At 41.6% G+C, this 14,775-nt stretch overlaps 1 protein-coding gene across 2 annotated transcripts in view; it reads right to left on the reverse strand.

The window, feature by feature from the left end:
- ECPAS (Ecm29 proteasome adaptor and scaffold) overlaps window positions 1-14,775 on the reverse strand; it is a 66,191-nt gene that overhangs the window by 49,445 nt on the left and 1,971 nt on the right. For both annotated transcript variants that reach the window (XM_059834446.1, XM_059834447.1), the window contains exons 2-3: window positions 7,150-7,280; window positions 1,457-1,573 (exon numbers count right to left, since the gene is read on the reverse strand). In XM_059834446.1, coding sequence (XP_059690429.1) covers window positions 1,457-1,573; window positions 7,150-7,280 — 248 coding nt within the window. The remainder of the gene's footprint in view (window positions 1-1,456; window positions 1,574-7,149; window positions 7,281-14,775) is intronic.

The following is a 14,775-nucleotide window of genomic DNA, read 5'->3' on the forward strand; positions in this document are numbered from 1 at the left end:
TCTTAATTCTAAGGCTCATCGGACTGACAGCTATTAAAGGGTTTTCTGAGTAGGTCTTGCTGAGCCTCCACTTTAAAAGGAGGAAAACAGCAATGCAAAAAACCCTCTCTAGCTTCTCTTATTCGCTGCCAATTTCACCAAAAGCAGCTTTACCTGAGCAACAGTTTCAAGGAAAGCAAATGTAATGTTGTCTCTTACCTATTTCTGAAAACAAAAACCAGAAAGCAATATTGAATAAATACAAAGTCAGCAGCATAGGCAAGGTTTCTCATTAAAATGTGTTTCTAAATCACCATAATTAAAAGCTGCAAATGCAATCCAAACAGAGTTCAGTGATAGGACAGCACAGCAGAGCAATACCGAATACTGGACTATCATGTTGATCCAAATCCAGCCAAGAACTCTAGAGATAAAGAGTTGTGTTCAACGATCTGGTTGAAAAAAGTGTTGAAGTGGGAAGCATTACACTTCTTTATAGACAGCACTTGTTAAAATTTTATGAAGCCTTGTGGCACAAAACAACATGCATCACTCAGATACATGAATGAAAACAGATTTTTTACATGTCCAGACAAAAGCACAGTTTATGTCAAGTTTGTCTTCAAACAAGACGGTTCTTTTACTGCTCTACAGAACACATGCCCTCTAGAAGTCCTCAGCTATTTCTAAAAGGTGAACTCTGGATAATCCCACAGTCTGAAATTACTTCTATGTTACTGATGTTCAAGTATTTCTCCATCAGTTTCTAAGACGCTATGTTTTCCATTTATGCTACATATGACTGAATAGTCAAATGAGAAGGACAGAAAGGTTCCCTCTGATTTTATCACTTCTTTTCATGATGGTGATTTGCAATAGATCTACCACATTTGAAATGAAAGTTGTCTTCATAGTTTCACAAAAACATTTTTAAACTATTTTCACTTTTTAAACTACATTGAATGAAACCATCTAGTAAAGTTTCCCCAGCTATAAAATAAGGGGATTTTAATCTTTTCTTGCTCAGCTAAGGTCCTGACCCTAAAACCACAAAAGAATACAGGTTCTCATGTGTTCAGGGAAATACAGATTTTAAGTAAGACTCTGATCCTGCACAGTGTTTTAAGACCCTGATCCTGCATGTATCAGGTTCAGGATTGATAGCTGCTTGCAAAATGGAGCTTCTAACAATGAACAAACCCTCTACAATACAAGCAATGACAATTCATGCATTCATGAAATATCAAGAGTAATTATCAGTAATTTGAACAGAATCAATAGTGTAGCTGTTTATGAAACTAAGTTTCACCCACACCAGACTATAAAGTTTAGTTCAAAAAAAATCTCTTAAAACATCAACCTCATGACAATAACATACTTGCTAGGAAAACTGACAGAGCTAAATACAGGAGCTTTAAAGAATATTATGCTTGTTACAAGTAAATCAGCAACTATTTTTGGATGAACAGACACTTACGGTGACAAATGACACTGCAGAAGGATCTTGATATTGAACTAGCAAAGTCTCTACTGGAAGCTGAATTTTTGGACGACTTTTGATGCGCTTATTCAGATGAACCAGCAGTTCCATGACCTGACAGGAAGAAAACAAAAAACTTGAAAGAAACACCATTAATTTTACTACCTTGGACTCCACACATCACCCTCAGTCCACTAGGCAGGCCTATTATAAACAGATCAGGCCTGAGCTTCCTGATTATTTCATCTCTAAGAAAACGGCAGCCATCGTTTATTGTATTATCTTGAAACCACTCTGACATGTCTCAAGTCACTGTTAAGACAAACAGTTAGAAAGTCCCAAACCATGCCACAACCAACAACCTCCATCAACAGAAATGTCAGGAAGAAATGATTACTGAGGATGACCAGTTCTTTCTACACAGTTGGTTACTATCCCTCAAAACTGAACCCGGCTTGGAAATCTGCATTGCTGCTCTATCTTGTGGCTGTAGACTAACTCCAATTCATGACACAGAACAAAAAAAACCAGTTAAAAAAACCCCCACCCATAATGAAGTTATCAAATAAGTTTATGAAAACTATGTCTGGAGTAGAACATGACAGGACTGAAATCCTTCAGGCAAGAGGAGAAGCCAACAGGAGCCCCGTGAATGTCAAGCAGGAGCAATGTGCAGCCCTGCCCTGGGCAGGCAGAGCCCAGGCAGCAATGCCAATGGGGCTAGGCAGCAGCTCTGGGGGGGCGGCCCTGGGCTGTGTTGGACAGCAAGCTGAGCAGGGGCCAGAATGCATTGAAACAAGCAAGGTCCAGAGTGGTACTTCCTCATAATGAGGACTCTCAAGTAGTGGAGCAGGGGCCCAGAGAGTTTGTGCAGTCTCTATCCTCGGACGTTTTTCAAGACCCATCTTGATGAAACCTTCAGCATCCTGGTCTGAACTTGTAATAGACCCTGTTTTAAGCGGGAGGTTGCTCTGGAGACCTTCTGAGGTCCCCTCCAAGCTGAATTATCCCACAATTCTACAATCCCATGAAGTAGTTTCTTAGCATAACATCAGCAAAGTGTCATTTGTAAATCCACTACATGAGATACCATAACTGAATGGAGGAACTTGAAAAACTACAAACAATCTCCACTCTGGAACAATGGGTTCTGAGAAACCACACTGAACAGCTGCATGTAGCTCACAAACCCTATCAGATTCTCAAGCAAGGTGGTGCGGAAATATAAATGACATTAAATGGAGTCAGCTCGGCTCCAGTAAATCCAGACAGAGATAGTCCTAGATGCATGTTGACTTCAAGCAATTCAAGTTAGAAAGCCAGGGTGGGGACACTGTCCTGTGCTTTTGATGGTACAGTACCTTGGTTACAGAATGGTGACAAAGCAACTAAATTGCTGTCACTGAAGCTGGTCATGGAAACTGCAGAACCATATGCTTGCTGAGCTGCATATGAACTAAGGCATCACCTTTGCATCCAGTCCACGACTAGGTATCAAACAAAATAATGTCCAGATATAATCCAGAGAAACTGCATACCTCACCACAAGCATGTGATTGAGACCAGAGATAAGCTGACAAACTCATGCTGACAGCTATCAAATTTTGCTGTTGAAAAATCATTGTAACAGCAGTCACAAATTCCTATTATTCTAGAGAGGAAAAAAACTGTCTGCACACACTTTTTTGTGAAGGAAGAGAAACCTACACATATGTCTACAACAGAGTTTGAGGACCTGTTTAAATTACCTATGGTGGCTGGTGTAAAAAGACATGGCTGAATTTGGGTATGTGTGAGGGTTTAGCTGATGTCCTGCTTCTCTAATCATCAATACCAAATGAGTGGGCTAAGGATATCATCCAGCATTACCCATCTGACCTGAATCAGGCAAATGTCTGCACTTCCAAGTATGACTGCTTCTTGTGTTTTTGCTGGTTTCACATGGGCTGCATAAAGTGACACAGTATCCAGCCTGGCACAAATGCTGCCGGTGCATCAATACTTCTTGGAGCACATCTGAACCAGCAGAGCTAACTTACCCTGGATTAGTTCTTTGTGTGACACAGATAGGGTAACTGATTTGGTAGAAGGCAACCTACAGTTGCATTTAACTCTTCCGTCAAACCACGGCCTGAAGAGGGATTACCCTTTCAGAGTAAATGGATTAAGACAGTACAGGCATTGCAAGCTTATCCACGTATCTAGACTACATCCCAGATCTGAAAATGTATGGGGACAATGAGTTCAAATTACTGAATGAGGCAGTAATATTGACCTGACAGTCACAAAATTAAGGTCAGGGATAAGACCAACAAAGCACTATGTTAAGGCAGCAGGAAGAAAAATGGAATTTTAATTTCCCCTATTCTAGCAGTACAAACTTGAGCAGAAAGTTAGTCTGGAGAGTCAGAGTAAAGATACAGCATAGTCAATCCATCTGGTGTACCGAATGAACTACACTGTGTTTCCAAAGTTGGATGTAAGGAAGTCCTTGAACAACTGTATTGATCTACATTTCAGCAGCATATTGGCAATACATGGATGTTTTTTTGCTTGTATACCTATACTATCAAAAGCTACGCTGTCAATTCAATTAAAATGGCATAAGCTTTCAAACCACAATTAAATATGTTGGCACACTTTGTTGTTATTGTGTTTTTTTTAAACCACTACAATAACTGCAGGACAGTGACATGACATGGGATGGCAGAGTTTTGTCACTGCCTCTATTCAGTCACTGTGTAAATAGTGAGTTTGTCCTTCTCTTTCCATTCTACTTTATTAGCCTCTATTAGATTAGTTTTCCAATTGCCTGAGTGCTCATGTAAAAAATTTTTTGTTTTACTTACATTGCCTTAACATGATTTTAAGGCTGGAGTTGAACAATAGGCACATTCTTTGTTGTCTAGCAGGCAAAATTAGCACTGGAAAGCTAGGTATTTCTGTTTAAAAATCATGAGCACTTGAAAATGCATCAGACTTCTTAAGACATTTTCCCACCACATTAACAGCAAAGTAAGAGCAAGCAGAAGATTAAAAAGTTGAGTTCTGATGTAAGTAACAGAAAAAGGCAATGTGCACGTTGAACAGATTTACCTGCAGGTCACACACACTCCACAGTAAATCTTCACTGATGTTCATTAGAACGAAAAACTGACAGTCTTCCCCTCCCCTCTGTCTCACTGAAAAAACTATTTTGCTATGTAAAAAATACCAAACAAAAAAAAAAACCACATACAGAGCCTTCTTGTTACATTTTGAATTTATTATGAAAACAGAATACTGAAAGAGTCAACTTCCTTTCACTGATATGGCAAGAGCAGAATTCAGGATAATTTCCTTGACTACAATGAATTTGACAAATACCAAGATGTACAAGGAAGTGCTGCATTTGCTTATAGTATTATCATCTTCTTCTACAGATAAAAATCTACAATTTAAACACATGGAGGGAAAAAGAAGAAACGAGTTTTATTTCATTATTCATTCTAACACAAAACCTACAATACACCGTAAGAATACTGTGATTGAGAGGCCTCCTAAATTTTGATTTTCAAAGGAGTGGTCCTCCCTCTTTCCTGAATCTTACAACATGCGGAAAAAAACCAAAAAACCCACAAAAACCCCAAACAATTCCAGTTTATGGAAAAAATATATAAAAATACCCTAAGAAATTTCACTATCTAGTTGGATGCTTTTCTTCCCAGCTTCAAGTGCACATGATAAGCAGGTATTCAGAAAAACCCTTCATCTCAGTTGGAGTATCTTTCCTTAAGCACAGTGGAAAGGCTTCACATCTATGGATCCAATTTCCATGTGATCACTGCCAGGACCATGTTCTGTGCAGAACTTTAATAAAAATCTGTGTTTTAGTACTTGAAATCTACTCATAAATCCAGTGAAGGCATGATCAATTCCCTATTTCTACAAGACAAAGAAGAGATTATAAAAAGCTTCTTTTCCACCACCACTCTTAACAGTCTGTCTGCACTCTGCTCAGAAAGGTTCTGGTCCACCTCTACCACCAGTCAGCTCCTTCTGATGAACAGCTGCAGGGACAAGAATTTATCCTTTGCTTTCTGATCCAACAGCTCAAATCCTTTATATTCAGCTGCTGCTGCCCCATTTGCATCTTCTGGTCACATCCTCCTGGCAGAACAGGAAACACACGCAGGTGTTCCTCTGCCTGAATCCAGACCAGGTCAGATCTCTTCTGCCGTTAACACTAGGTTTAGCAACCCGCTCATGCAATCCCACAACTGCTGTCGCACAAGACTGGTGCAAGAACATAGGCCTGGGGAAAAAAAACCTGCTAGTTCAGCTCCCTGCTACAGAAGGCAGCTAGATCACCGAATTCCTTCATGTTCATCTTAAATTCCATCTTCAACACTGTTTGGTTCTTGCCTGGCCACAGCAATAGGGGGAACAACCAGTACGTGGTGTCAGGGAAGTAGGGTCAGGCCCGGTAGCCCAGCAGAGGGGAGGCTGCTGGAGCTCCACGGTCCCAGGTCCAACCAGGAGAAGCACACATTCATCAGTGGGCTCCACCCCTAGAGACCCACACTTGTTCCTCCCCAAATCACCTAGGTCCATCCCTTTCCCTGCCTTTGGTTCCTCCACTAAACATCCCATTAGAAGGCTTGTGCAATCCCAAAATGCTCTTGCCCTGCATCCCACTGTGTCCATTACCCCTAGGTAGCACCCTCCCAGTCCAAAAGGTGTTCTGGCATTGACTCATCTTGGCAGGTTTCAGGCCCGGACAGCAGGGCTAAGGCTCTCCTCAGACAGGCCTGGGAAGAGACCTGGACAGGGTGCCCCTTCCTCTGAGTCCTTAACTGCCTGCCTGCCATGGTGCCTCTGTGTTCCCCTGCGCTTGTGGAGATGCGCCTTTGATGGGCTGATGGCTCCTATGATGGGCCTGGGACTAGCTGGGGCAGGACATTACACAAGTTTCTGCACTTGCTATTGTGCCTCTGTGCTCCTTTGCAGGTGTGTAGATGAGCTTTTATCCTATAACCTAGTACAGGGAGCTGAATTCCCAAGGTACATATTAAATTCCATCTCCAAGACCGTTTGGTTCTTGCTCCTATGCCTGTAACCAGGCAAGAACCAAACAGTTTTGGAGATGGAATTTAGTATGTACCTGAATGAATTCTGTGATAAAGCTGCCTTCTGTACCAGGGAACTGAATTCCTTCAGGCAGATATCAAATTCCATCTTCAAAATTGTTTGGTCCTTGCTCCTATTCCTGTTATCAGACAAGTGAATGACATCAATGACTACATCTTCATGGTCTTTCACACACAGAAGCAAGCTTCCTCCACATGTGCCGTGCATCCACCTGACTTACAACAGCCCTAGCCTGGAAGCCATGGCAACTGCCTCTACAGCAGTAAGTCTTGGTCTCAGACTAACTCATAGCTAGCCAGCCACAAGTGGAAACAAATACAGCCTCCACACATCCACAAAAGTCACACATCTGCAAAAGACCTTGCCGATACAAGCAGTGACTGTTTTCTTTAAGCCCTAACAGTTGTAATAAACCCACTCTGTCAGACTCATGACAACACTTCCTCAAAGAGTAAATTTCTCCACAGAGAACATCAAGTGTTGTAAATCACAAGATGTCAGGGGCATTTCATTCTCCCTGACTGGGGAAAACATACCGTTATGGTAAATTGCACCCTTACCTTTTTACGAACTCCTTCCTGTGTGCTGGACAGCTTGAGGAGAACAGGGGGTAGGAATTTGGAAATAATGCTCTGTAACTGCTCATCTGTTTCTGCATGGCCAAGACGCAAGAACACACGCTCAAGTTGATCTGCAGTTCGGGGGAAAAAAAAAAAAGGAAAAGAGAGAAACTGGTTGAAATTCAAACTCAAAATTGCTGTAGCAGGAAAACAACTTTTTCTGAACATCCCCTAATGGGCCTGTAATAAATGCTGCACACAATTCTTAAAGCACTTCCATGTCAACAGCACTCAACACAGATCCATCTTCTAAACACTAACTGAGCAAACTGTTGATGGCAGAAACCAGCCTCATAGCTTCTAGAACTTGCCTCCACAATTACATGGAGACCACTCCTATCAAAGACAGAAGCAATTAAAATTTCCTTTGCTTCACACTGCGTTTCAAATAGAGGCTAGGACATCGCCAAAGGTGAAACGGAAGGTTAGGATCGCCAAGTAATTTCCTGCCCTTTCTGCTTTAACAGCAAAGGTGTGTGGCTGTGGAGCTGCTAACTTTTGAAAATACGCTTGCTGTGATCTGCATTCAGACCGTGATGTTTCCTACTTCCACTAGTTAATTAGAGGGCAAAAAGATGTGGCCAATTCTTGTTATTATTCTTGTTAAACGTAGGGTTCTGGTCATGCACAGGGACCCCACTGTTGTAGACGTCACGCCAACAGAGGGCAAAAAGATGTGGCCAATTCTTGTTATTATTCTTGTTAAACGTAGGGTTCTGGTCATGCACAGGGACCCCACTGTTGTAGACGTCACGCCAACAGAACAAAACCACCAAGTACGTACAACAGAACCCAAGACCAATCACAGTATCGCAGGAAGGAAAGAGTCTAGGCAAAGCACAAGTTACAAGCTTGGGGCAAGCCATACCATGGCAGTTGCATACAAATAAACAGGTGCACACCTGAAAGCACAAGAAACAAGCTACGAAGTGAAAAACAAGTTCTTTGAAAGCTTGAGACTACTGTTCCAGGGTAAATTTGATACTTACGGGAGTATTCATAGGACATCTTGACACAGGCTAACCTGTTCTGCCCACGACTTTCTGTTAAGCCACTTAGGTCTTCCAGAAAATCTTTACCGAGCTGTACAAATGTTGACTGAACCAGCTACTGATTTGTTACAATGTATTGACCTTTCCTCCAAAAGACAGCTTTATCATCAATAGGAATAGAATCGCAAGTGTGAATTGCAGGACACATTGCTGTAACTTAATCCACAAAGCTCCTATTACCACTCTACAAAGCTGCTGGAGTGTTGCAACAAATTCACCTTCCCCTAGCCAGCCCATCTCCTCCCCGAACCCAGGAAGGAACACACAAAAAATTTTTTTAACGTCAGCAAAGAGGTAGAAGTTACAACTCCTACAAGATCAAGAGAATGGGGGGGGGGGACACACCAACAATAAACATCTGTTTTGTCAGTGAGCTAGCAGAAGATCATTTCAAGGAAACAGATGAGACCAAAACCTTCTGTCAGCAGCACAAGGACTGAGGACCATCTGCCTTTATACAAAGAATGGAAGAGTCCCTATTTTAAGTGCCAGTGTACAGCTGCCCCAACAGCTATACCAGAAGCAAAGCAAAACCTCCCCCACACAGCAGCATTCCCGATGGTCGGACCAAGAAGAGTGCTTGTGCATGGGATCAGGAGCGTCTCTTCTCCATACTGCAGCACTGCAGGCCAGATCCACAGGCAGCAAGGAGACCCATAGCTTTTGAAGGGACTACAGGTCTTAAGACATCTTACAAGGAAGAAACCATTCCCCCAAAGACTAATCTAAGGTGTCCTGTTGCAAGCTGAGATGAGAGGGGTACGAAGGAGAACCCTCCTTCTGCAGAGGAGTATCACTGAGCTGGCTGTAAAGGACTATAGAAGCAAAAAAGAAAAAAGCACTGTACAGGGCAGAGGTAAAAACTGAGGTGAACAGATACGGCTGGAACTTAAATAAAAAAAAAAAGGATGTTCACATGCAAATATAGCTCTAGCCAGGAAACCTATCATGATGTAGCTGCAGAAGCCTTTACTGTCCTATTTTTTTAAATCTGTGCTAACCCTGCACTAAGAGTCCTCACAGCATCATCCTTCCTCTGCCAGCTGCAGATAAAAACAAACATATCACTTCCAACATTTTATTTTCTGCTGAGCAAATATGACAGGCAGCTGAAAAGACAGAGGACTATGAAATTTTACTGTCAGGGAAATTACAAGCTAAAACTGCAGCACCTACAATGCAAAGTGACTTCCCAGTCAATCTCTTGTTTCAGACCGATTTCATGGAACAATCAGGCTGCCAGCTAGTCAACGACTTCACAATATTTATCTCACATTCCAATTTTTTTAAAATCCTAATAATTTCTTTCTCTCTCCACCTTCTTTTTCGTGTCACGCTCCCCACCCCACCCTCCAAATAATCTCCCCCTCCGGGACCTTCACGGTCTCTTACAACCCCACCAGCACTAGGGGACTGCTTAGGCCACATCAAGCAGCTGAAATAACTCAAACAATGAATGAAATCATCAAATCTTTCCCCTCGGACTTGGAACTCCAGGAGACCACTGCAGACCCACCATCCTCAAGCAAGTTTGACTGACAAACCTCCCCAACAACATGTTCCTTCACATGGAAACAGATCAGACTCAAGCGTAAAGAAACACGAGTGAAGTTATTTCTAAAGCCATTTGTTGTAGCCACTGGACTACACACACCTTCCAAAAGGCACAGAAACCACTCTGCACATGCCCACAGGAAGCGCAGCGATGCACTGAATTGCAAGCACCTACCCCGTTTCCAGCTTCCGCCATTATTCTGTTGTTACAAGCAGCAACCACAATTGTAATAATAATGGAGATCAGGAGAAAAAAAATTTACCCCCTTGTTTACGCTGCCTGTGAGATATGTTTATTACTTTTCCCATATCTCTGCTGCCTAGTCAGTTAAGCCCTGATACTGCCATCAGGTATCCTTCCCCTAACCATAAGCATGACAGAAGTCTTCAGCAAATTCAAGGAGACAAGTCACCTGGCTGCAGTAAAGAAACTGGTCAGGAGTTTGTCAGAGCACTCTCCTGTGCTGCCAATGCAGGCTGTATCCATAGCAGCGGGATGAGAAAACAAAGAGCTATAAACCCTCCTAAGTATTGCACACCAACCATTTTCTCCCCAGTTTTTATTCTACTAACAATTAAGACCATCTCTCAAGCTGAGAGCATTCATTATGGGAAAGCATAAACCCTGGATATTTAAATCACCACACACAACAGTCCAGGAGAGGAGCTGGGGACACAGTATCTGGGACTCAGATACTGTGTCCTACCTCCCTGTGTGCTCCAGACTTGCTGGCCAGCATGGGGCAAGCTCCTGTCCCTCTCTGCCTTACGTCTTCTCACAACCTTCACCTAGCCTCCCTGTCCAGCCTGCACCAGCAAGCAAACCACTGTGTGCCAGACCTCAAACAAGACAAAGGGTTCGCTCCCAACCCATCTCACATTCCCACATCATGCACTTCACAAGTTTTTAAGAATGAAGCCAAACCTTCTCCATCTAGTTTTACAGCCACTGCTGCCGACTGTAAAACTGCACAGTTGTCATTTCAGGGTGGGCCGCTAGGTTATAGGATAATAAAAGTAAGTTACACAAGAGGTCTAAGTTGCTTTGCTACATACCACAGAAAAAGAAAGAAGAAAGATGATACAAACCATTTTGCATAAGTCTTAGCAACTGACATTAACTGCTAGAGCAATCTTACCACAACTTGACAGTAAGAGCACCGAATGTTAATTAGAAAGCTTTATGCATCTGTCTTTACCTTTGCTAGCCAACACTGAACTTAAAATGCAGTCCATGCAGTGACACACCTCCTGTAATTTTTCTTTTTGAAAGTTGACTAATATGGTTAAAAATAATTTTTAAAGTTTTCTGGAAGCACTGGAAGAAAGAAGTAATGGAGGGATGACATTTAGTAAAGTATAGCTTTATCCCCATGTAAAAAGCCAATACTTAAAGAGATCTGAGATTTTACAAAGGCTTCTCCTTCCTCAGTCTCACATTAAACCCTCACCTCAAATTTAGGTCTGTAATATTTCCTTGGCATTGGTTCCCACCTATAGCAACCTCTATATTAGCTAATTACATATGTTTATATCCATAGGCAATCTACTGCAGTTCAACTCTTTAATGCAAAAAAAACCCCAACCCAAAAGATTGCTATTATTTTATTTACACTGGTAAGAAAGTCAAAGGGAGAAAGGAGGAAAGGAAGGAGACTTCACTGGAAAACTGGAACAACTGGAAAACCCTGAGCCCAATCCTACAGGGCTCTACAAAAACTGCTCCAAGCACAAACTTGCACATCAGAAGCAATGGAAAAGCAGACGGTGCACCAAGATCCCTGTGAGCCCTCTAGATTTGCTCCACTGTGGAGAGACCCTTGCACTGCCAGGGGCTTTTGGAAGGAATAACCCAAATAAGATTAAATCATTACTACCCTTCAGCACATCACTGAATTCATTATTTTTGGGCTCCTCTTGCAAGTTTCCCTTTACAAAAGCTGGAAGCAATTTCTTGAAAGAAAGACAATAGCTCATAAGTAGATTCTGTGTGCTGTAGCAATGTGCCAACCATGGTCCCTGTCAGACTTGCCCACTACACTAGAAAGCATGGCTGGTTCAATAAGTAGTCTTAGAAACATGTGTGCCATAGCTATGACAGCCAACATTTTACTATGGATTACAAAAAAACCCCACAACCAAGAATGAACTGCATTAATAGAAAAATTAATACCAGGCAGTTTTATTTTTAAAATACATACAATTAAGTCCATGCAAAATTTGTAACAGATATTCATGTATTTTGGCACAATCACAACTTATTGCCATGCTGCTGTGTAGTATTTTCACACAATCTTTCATTTTTGTGGCGTTTTCTTGGGGCGGGGTGGGGGGGAAGTGTTTACAAGAGGTTGAACATAAATACGGAGAATTTAACAACAGGCATTGCGTATGAAGAGACGTTCCCTTTCACTGTATGTGAAAGAACCAAAGTGGCAGGAAAACAAGATATATCTTTGTATCCCTGCTTCGAGCAGCAGTGTCCAATTTGTGTCAACAGACATTGTGTATTTGGAATTTGAAATCCCCAAGTTACCATAGCAATGCAGTTACCTATCTGTGAGAAAAACGCATGTTTCACTTCTGTTTGTTTCCAGCCTCCATTTAAGACTACAAGGAGCAATATAGGTTTCAGCACTTATGACCACGCCTCATGCAAAAAGGAAAGGAATAGATAATGTATACAAATTTTACAAGAAAGTCACACTAACAACAAGGCTCTAACTTGTGCTTTCTAAACTTCCAAATCCTGCAACACTAGCCGTGAAAGGGTCAGTTATTTCTAAGTCTTGTTACTTCAGAACTGATCTTGCAGTCTCCCAAGCCAACAGCAAAACCCCAGCCTGCTCACTTAAACAACATGCCACTTCTTCCCCTTCTGCTATACAGTAGCTTGCCAAAGGGAACAACTGAAAGACACAGAAAGGATAAAGTAAATAAACAAACAGCTTAATGTTTTCCTTCCATTAATAAGGGCGTTTCCCTTCCTTTTTTTTTTTTAATTAAAATCACAGGAGTGCACTCTTTGAATGCTTGGCCTTACTGAAGTAGCTGGCTGACTGTATATCCATCTTTTTATCAAAGAAATCTCTTCTCGGTTCAGCTAAGCGCAGTTCCACTTCATGTGCCCAGGTTCTCCACCTTGTCTTTATGCAAGATAGAGAATTAGCTCCCTCTGGCATTCATAGATATTATCCACAGCACTCAGCTATTCTGCACAGACCCTTCAGCAACGGATATTTGTGTAGTTGAGTATCAAGTAAAACACACACCCTTCTTTTTATGAAAACTGACTCAAGAAACTACTAGGGCTACATGTCAAGCTAACTGTACTTCATAATTTAATTGATTACCACAAAAGCATCCCAGGAACCAAAAAGAGAGTCCGAGTCCTCTGCAAAACAGAGCAGAGAGTGGGACAGCAAATTCTGTGCATAAAGCCAGAATTTATCTTCACTTTCCTGAAAAGTGTCCGTTTGACAGATTAGTGGGACTGCTACATTAAAACATTTATAGAACTGTTTCAGCAAAGCAAACAAAACAACCCCAAATCCTCCTCCATTACCTGAACTCTGTAGAACCATGACATCGCACTAGCATCACCCACATTTTCACCAAAAGGCCCTATACCTAATAAAGAGTACTGGACACAGGAGCATGTCAGCTTCACTGACTGGATGGCAGGGGTAGTTTTAGGGGCAGGTCCCTGCTAAAGCAGAAGCTCAAACACACCCTTCAGTCCCTCTAGAGCTAAGCAATTGTTCCTGCACTACTCTGCATGCAGAAGAAAGACAAAAGTTTTCAACTGTTGTGCCACTACTAAAATAGGAGGCAAAATCTTGTTCAAATGGTATTAGACTCTGGAAGAAAATATATCTAGTACGATTACAGTAGCAAACAGTGAGTCAGGATTTGCTGCTGCTATTCCTGGCTCTACCAGTAACCCATTGTATGCCTACAGCCAAGTCACTTAAGGCGGCATTCGTAGAAGTAGGCCAGGTTATTTTACAAGATCTGACTGGAAAAGGCTGGGAAGGCCTGGGGGAGGGGGGGATGTATTCTCTTTTTTCATTCTATGGTTCCATTTCATAGAAAAGCTTATATAAAAGCTTGAATAGCATACTGAAATCCAAATAATTGCAATATGCCAGGCTTAGGCTCTCCATTCAACTGGCTGACTATTCTTACTCAAGATTAACTTTCCTCTCTCTTGCATCTGAACTGTTATGGCTTCAGGGCCAATTTACTGATACTGCAATAAACTGCAGTATCTCCATTCTTATGCTGCCTTCAAACAATTTGTCCTCTAAAACGGCAAGCACCCTTATACAGGCGTTAAGCAAACAGTAAGAGTTTATGTGTTTGACTGTGGCTGTAAATCAAAGCTTCCTACAGCCATGTGCATATAAAGCAAGGAAAACTGGTTTTCCAATCTAAAACTAGTAGTATTTATTCTTGTTATTTTGGAACTACTCATCATCCTAAAAAGGAACAGATTTCTTTCCAAATATGCTGAAATTTAACTATTTAAATGTATCAAAAGACAGCAGGCCCACATGGAGGCTGTTTAGCTTCCCTTTCTTTCTCTACATGAAATTACTCTTTTTCCATTAGCTTTGATTTTTATTTAAGACTACAGTACTTTCTATTCAGTGACAGATGATGTACTAGGGAAAAAAAACAAACCAAACAAAACAAAACAAAAAAATCCACTCTCTTTCTTCCCCCCCCCTTGAAAAAAGAATTCTAACCAAGCCAATAAAAATCCCTCACTTCTGAAGGATGCAGTGGTCAAATAACCTGAATGACATCATATAGTTATTAACATAAATCTCAATCTAAGGACACTTGTCCTGTCAGCACAGCTTAACACAAAGGGCTGTATAGCAACCTGCACATGGCTAAGGACTAATGTTTTGTAGGACCAGATTTGGAGGCTGGGAAGCTAGATTACACACAC

This window comes from Gavia stellata, chromosome Z (assembly GCF_030936135.1).
Source record: "Gavia stellata isolate bGavSte3 chromosome Z, bGavSte3.hap2, whole genome shotgun sequence".
In the NCBI taxonomy this organism is placed as follows: Eukaryota; Metazoa; Chordata; class Aves; order Gaviiformes; family Gaviidae; genus Gavia; species Gavia stellata.